The 6631-nt window shown below is 35.9% G+C and overlaps 2 protein-coding genes across 7 annotated transcripts in view; one reads left to right on the top strand and one right to left on the bottom strand.

Moving 5' to 3' along the window:
• wars1 (tryptophanyl-tRNA synthetase 1) overlaps positions 1-5671 on the bottom strand; it is a 6687-nt gene extending 1016 nt beyond the window's left edge. Inside the window, exons 1-10 of the mRNA XM_014015156.1 lie at positions 5417-5671; positions 4986-5109; positions 3865-4081; positions 3675-3783; positions 3358-3477; positions 3027-3209; positions 2394-2494; positions 2142-2254; positions 414-587; positions 183-323 (exon numbers count right to left, since the gene is read on the bottom strand). Coding sequence (XP_013870610.1) covers positions 183-323; positions 414-587; positions 2142-2254; positions 2394-2494; positions 3027-3209; positions 3358-3477; positions 3675-3783; positions 3865-4081; positions 4986-5096 — 1269 coding nt within the window. The 5' untranslated portion in view covers positions 5097-5109; positions 5417-5671. The remainder of the gene's footprint in view (positions 1-182; positions 324-413; positions 588-2141; positions 2255-2393; positions 2495-3026; positions 3210-3357; positions 3478-3674; positions 3784-3864; positions 4082-4985; positions 5110-5416) is intronic.
• Positions 4033-6631, top strand: part of wdr25 (WD repeat domain 25) — a 23954-nt gene continuing 21355 nt past the window's right edge. For 2 of the 6 annotated variants that reach the window (XM_014015144.1, XM_014015118.1), the window contains exon 1: positions 4033-4112. The gene's annotated coding sequence lies outside the window, so the exon portion shown is untranslated. Of the gene's footprint in view, positions 4113-5768; positions 5883-6631 lie in introns of those variants that run through there. The other 4 variants (XM_014015126.1, XM_014015100.1, XM_014015134.1 and 1 more) reach the window with 2 other exon arrangements.

Genomic DNA, 6631 nt, shown 5'->3' with positions numbered 1-6631 from the left:
TCATACATTGTATTTTTCTGGATTTTTGTTTTAGATTCCATCACTCACAGTTGAAGAGTACCTATGATAAAAATTACAGTCATCTACAAGCTTTGCAAGTGGGAAAACCTGAAAAATTAACAGTGTATCAAATACTTGATCTCCCCACTGTAATCTGATTTGCTCTGTAAAATTTCCCTCACCTGTTTGATTTTCTCCAACTGTTCATCATCCTCAAGGAAGAAAGTCAAATACATGAACGAGACGTCTACGTCTGGGTTGCCGCCGTACTTCCTGTGCTCCTCCACCGTGTCTTTTCCTCCAGAGAATGCATGTTTGTTTATCTGTGAGAAATAAATATACAGAACAGTAAGCATAGTAATTAATCTACATTTGTAAAATTGCAGGAGTTGTGTAAATTGTTAGGGGAGCACCTTGTTTTTGATCTGCTTTGGAGTGTCGGTGAGGAAGATGGAGGAGTTCATGTCGCTGGCGCTCATCTTTGTCTGCGCCCCCTGCAGGGCGGGGAAGAAGGTGGAGTGCAGCAGGGCTGGTTTAGGGTAGCCGATCCTTGGCGCGACGTCACGCGTCATCCTGAAGTATGGGTCCTGGTTGGGTGTTGGGACAAAAAAAGTATCGCATATTGCATAATACTGAGAGTTATTTTTTTAAATAATTCATTTTATTTGTAACAATTACATACACAAAAAACACGCAATCAAAATAAAATAAAAGGCAGCTGAAGAATAATAAATCTTATAATATCTGCCCGTTTTATACCCAAWATATGTTCAAAATAAAAGTAAATTACAACAAAAATCAAAACAACTGAAAACACACAAAAAAACTAAAAACAAAGCTAAATTTAAAACACCAACTCAAAACAACAATTTGCATGAATTCACGTATGCTTCTCCATATTTCTCCAGAATACTAGATTTTATCATTCTCTTTAATATATACAAATATCTGGCATTTTTAACCTTATCTTCCAGACTGTTCCACAATCTTATTCCCTGGATTAAAGTGGGTCGCTCCTTCAGGCTCGTACGGAACCAGGGTTTCACAAAAATTTTGATTCCCTTAAGATAATAACAGCTCTCTCTTAACAAAATTTACTTTAATGTTGGAAGGTAACACACCTTTATGAGCTCTGTACGAGCTCTGTACATTAACAGCAATATATTATAATTGACCAAATCNAGATTTTATCATTCTCTTTAATATATACAAATATCTGGCATTTTTAACCTTATCTTCCAGACTGTTCCACAATCTTATTCCCTGGATTAAAGTGGATCGCTCCTTCAGGCTCGTACGGAACCAGGGTTTCACAAACATTTTGATTCCCTTAAGATAATAACAGCTCTCTCTTAACAAAATTTACTTTAATGTTGGAAGGTAACACACCTTTATGAGCTCTGTACATTAACAGCAATATATTATAATTGACCAAATCATAGAATTTTAATAATTTCACTTCATAAAACAATATATTCGATGGATGCTGTAATTTTTTTAGTGATAATTCTTATAGCTCTTTTCTGTAAAATAAAATAAGATTTGTGATAGTTTTACAAGCAGCTTTACCCCATACTTCAATACAGTAAATTAAATGTGGAACAATTATAGCATTATATAACATAAATAGTGCTTTATCATTGAACAGCTCTCTTACTTTGTACAGTACTCCAACTGATTTGGCTATTTTTGTTCTTAAACCATTTATATGATTTTTCCATGTCAGTTTGACACCTAGAAACTTCACTTCACTGACTCTACAGATCTCATCATKATCAATTTTAAATGAAACATCTACAGTTCTCTTACTCTTACTGAAAATCATATGATTTGTTTTGTCCAAGTTTAATGATAATTTATTTAGTTGAATCCAACTTTGTATTTTCACAAATTCTGTCTGTACCATCTCCAACATCTGTTCTGTATCTTTACCAGAACAAAAGAACGTTGTATCATCTGCAAATACAACACACCTAAAAAAGTCCCCACACATTGACCAAATCATTCACATACAAAATAAATAACTTAGGTCCGAGAATGGAACCCTGCGGCACTCCACATGAGATGTTACAAAACCCAGATATTACATTATTTATTTGTAGTTGTGGTTTTATTTTACTACCTCCTGTTGTCGTCCTTACCTGGTCTATGGCACAAGGGATGAGGCACTGTACGTCTTTTCTGCTTCCAAAGATCTGAGGGAAAGAGTTGCTGAAAGATGGCGCTGCCTGGATAGCTGGGAAGCTGATCTTTCCTGGATGATAATTTATTTAATTTAATTAGCAATAAATAAGTGCAGAGCAATAATGAGACTTCATAAGCAGGACAGGAGGAACTCAATATGGGAAGTGACACATGATGCAAAAGACTGAATGTATTTTCAGTTATCTCACCTATGCAGTCACTGTCTGTAAAGCCGAAGATGCCCTTAACCTGATTAAACGTCACGTGTTTCTGAATCTTCACCACATTTCTGTAGAACTCGGGGGACGCACTGTGGAATGTAAATGAAAACAGCACAATGAGTAGCTCTGTTAACTAAAGTTGTCCTAAAATTATGTGAGATTTACGGTCTGCGCAACATTATATTTTGATTATCAATTTTTTTTTCATGCTAACTTTTTAAATTCTTCTGAGGTCATCGGGGACTGCAGGTTGATTTCTGATTTTCACCTCTGCATCTTCATTTGTCGTCATTCATTACATCATAACTTGCTTTCACAAGACAAAAATATTCCGAACCTGTATATTACACAACCTTTTGCTTTTACTGGTACCACTTCTTCCCAGATGTACTCTCAACACCACACCGCTTTAAACAGCATTTTAACATCTCTAATCTTTCAGTGTGAGTGGAGAGGTGGATGTCTTTCTTTGTCTCATCAACATGAACCCGTTTGTGAAAAGCCCTGGCAGATGTCTGTTCTTTTTCAGGGATTATATTTGTGAACATGACACGCCTTTGCAGATATAAAATGATAAGGAAGCCTCAGTGTTGGTGTTTAAAGCTTCAGATCAAATTTTACCCCATGTAGTCGAGATCTGAGAAAATGAAGGTCTTGTTGATGTCAAAGCCGCAGGCGATAATATCTCTGGCATTTTCAACGGCAAAACGGCGGCATTCTTCTAAAGTTAGATCCTTCCACAGGTATTTCTCATCATCCGTCAACTGGATCACCAAGGGGATATCAAAAACATCCTGAAGCCACCTGGAACAGGGAGGTTAAATTAGCTTATTATAGTTCCACTGGTGAAAATGCTTTGTTGCTGATAAAACACATAAATGCTTAGTTTAACCCAGAATGACAAAATGAAATCCTCAGCTTTGTATTTCTACACCTTTCAGGGACAACTCACTTCGTGAAAATGAAGGGGATGAGGTGACCAACGTGCATGGCTTCAGAGGAAGGACCCCGGCCAGTGTAAAGGTAGAAAGACTTGCCCTTCTCGTATGCATCGAGTACCTGATGCATATCTCTGCAGAACAAACCAAACATATTGAAATGTCATTCCTCCATGAAAACTGTTGTGTTTCTGCTAACAGCTGTGCTATATTTTACCAAAACAAACTAAATGATGTGCGTACATTAAAGAATCACAATCTAAACTGTTATGCTGGCACCAAAAACCATGTCTTTCTTCTGGATGCTAGAAATGAGGAAAAACAAAAAAACCTGTGCGAGAAGAAGATTCCTCTTCGTAGAAAGCGATGAGGTTTCTGTCCAGAGACTTTTTCAATTCTATCCACCAGTTCTTTTTCAATCTTACTGCTGCCAAACCTCACTGAGGATCAGAAACACATCGTTTACTCATCATTCTATGTAAATTACCTTTCATATGAGATTTTAAGGTCACAAATCATACCTATGAGTTTGTCGTAATCTACTCCCTTGGCGCTGGTGGTTGAAACATTCCACGGGTCAACTGTGTCGTCTTCATCTGCACCGTCTGTCGCTGGTCCATTATCTAGCACAACCATGTTTTCTGATGGCGGACATCCTGCTTTATAATCCTGACCGGTTACCTGTTTGTAGTCTGTTTTCAGCTTTAACAGCATCTGGACGGCAGCATCGATGTCAGCCTGGAAAGGCGAAACGCAACAATGAAAACAGGTGAATTTCAGCAAAACCAACTAATTTTATCTTAAAAAGTGTTTAAAATTTGTGATGGTGAAAGAATAAAACTATTTTGTTACATTTTTGCTTGAGAGGGGTTTCTAATATTATTTGAGATAGAGTGAGGAAATGCAAAAGAATTTTTACATTTAATTTACTGGTTTTATTTCATTCACTCAATACTAAATATGAATAATTCATACAACTAAAAAAAATTTTAATAATTAAAGAAAAGGAGTAGAAAGAAATATAAACTTACAATATCTGCCCCTTATTCACATAAAAATATTAGTTATTCAATTTAGATTATTACAGTCATATTTCCGAAGGGCCTCCCRTCTGAAGCTGCTGCCCCCGCGACCCGACCCCGGATAGGCGGAAGAAAATGGATGGATGGATGGACAGTCATATTTCAAATATATACACAAAATGCACAATTACACAAAGAATACATAACAAAACATCAGCATATTCAGTGCCATATCACTTCCTCATAATTATTTTCTGTCTTTCAAATGCAGAAAGAGATTTAGATCAGTTTTATCTCACAAAACATTTCCATAAACTGACACCTTTAATTGAAATGCATTTTTCCATTGTTGCTATTCTGAATCCATTTTGTTTAATCTCAGCTCCTTAAGATATATTTGACCTTTCTTTTAAAATAGAAATATAAAAAAGACAAGTAATAATTAATTTGTCTTAAAAAAAGCACAACACAGGCCTATTAGCAGCAACCCCAAATATCATAAATGTAAATAATAAAGCATTCATTTTGAATGCACTGTTATGTSAACAACCTGCTATGATCAGAAGTGAAATATATTTGTTGTAGGTAGAAAATTAAATCTGAGCAATGAAGACATTTACCTTCTCTGCRTTGGCTGTTTTTAAGGACCTGACTTTTTCTCCTTGTTCATTCAGTCTCTTGTAAAGCTCCATCGGAGTCTTGGCTCCTTCTCCATCTTGACAATCTGTCATCTCCTCAGTRTCACTGTCAGGTGATAGAAAATAAAAAGGTTTTTTTAAATGTCACATACTTTAAGAAAAGCTATACGTGTTCTGTCAAGTTGTAAGTATGTTATGATCCAACATAGCAACATTTGCTCCTGCAAAAGCCGCAAAGACTCCCATATGTGAACATGATGATAGCTAATTTCTGCTAGCTAATCGTTACTGATAACACTCATTTCACGCAATTTACAAATTGTCATATTAAATACATAATACAAATATTAAGATTAATCTTTTTTTTTATTAATCAGGTAATGGAATTTACAGATTTAATGGCAGCAGCATACCTTATTATGTTATCCACACACGGCTGACAGCTCACTCATTCAACTTGCATCAGCTTTGGTCGAGCTGGTGTTTMAGTCAATTTCTTCCCCCACGGTAACCGAGCTTGTTCAGGGGTTCCGACATTAGAAAGTCAAAGCCCGAAAACTCTGTTCTACACAATTAACACACGCAAATGTTTCTATACTCGGCAGCAAGTATTTCCGTGAAATGCGTGAATGCAAATTAAACTTATTCAGTAAACAATAATGTCTCGGAAAAGAATAGCATGCATTCGGTTCCTACCGGGAGTTTTCAAAATAAAAGCTTTTCAATAGAGAAAACCTCAAGAATCAGTTAGAAAATTTGAGTATTGCTTTTATTCTGGAATTCCAAATTTACTAATATTATTTTTGCGGGATGTTGAACGTGGTGAAATAAAAATAACGCTCCAAGGTTAGTTAAATTGATGCCATCTTTGGACTGCAGGTATAAAACAAGAAAGACTCATTCGCTTTCGGGTTCCTTTAGTGTAGGCCACTTCGCCGAGATTTAAACGGAAAGGAGAGCGAACACAGTTAGCCAAATTTGCTAGTCAGTGGTTGCTTCAGTAAAACAGAGGCTTCACAGCCGCTTATTGCTACATATTTGAAATAACGTGAATTAACACAATTAACAATAAAGATAAAACAAATGATGTGACAGTACTCTGTGGCGGCCAATAAGTCTTTGGTTCTTGTCCTGTTTGGTTCTCATACAAGTGTCCTCATGCCTACTTCAGCACTATTACCTATTGCTAATATTGAACCAAAGTTTGTGTTGCTTGTCACACTAGACTAGTTGAAAACTAACCAGATTGCACTAGATCAGGATACACGTTTAAAATCTGTATTTAAAACTCGATTTAAACTAAAAATAGAACATCCACAGATGTTTTTAAGAAAAAAAAAAACAGATTTATTGTTCAATTTTCTTAATGAGAGGTACTCTTCCTGTCTGGTGCTCTAAGTTTTAAAGCATTTTAAAGTTACCTTGTATTACAAAAGCAAAGTTCTCCACATTTTATTTGGATTAAAACAACAGCATCCCAGATCTTTGAGCATGTAGATATTCATTTGATGACACAGGGTGTCCTGTAATGATAAATTTGTTGTGTCAATCTAAATTAGGTTTTTTTTTTCACCCACTAAAGTAAATTCCTAGAAGCTGTATAACTAAGTTGTGCAACTACTTAGCAA

The sequence above is a fragment of the Austrofundulus limnaeus genome, unplaced genomic scaffold, assembly GCF_001266775.1.
Source record: "Austrofundulus limnaeus strain Quisiro unplaced genomic scaffold, Austrofundulus_limnaeus-1.0 Scaffold2, whole genome shotgun sequence".
In the NCBI taxonomy this organism is placed as follows: Eukaryota; Metazoa; Chordata; class Actinopteri; order Cyprinodontiformes; family Rivulidae; genus Austrofundulus; species Austrofundulus limnaeus.
The sequence above is the reverse complement of the archived record's forward strand: the minus strand, read 5'-3'. Positions and strand labels throughout refer to the sequence as shown.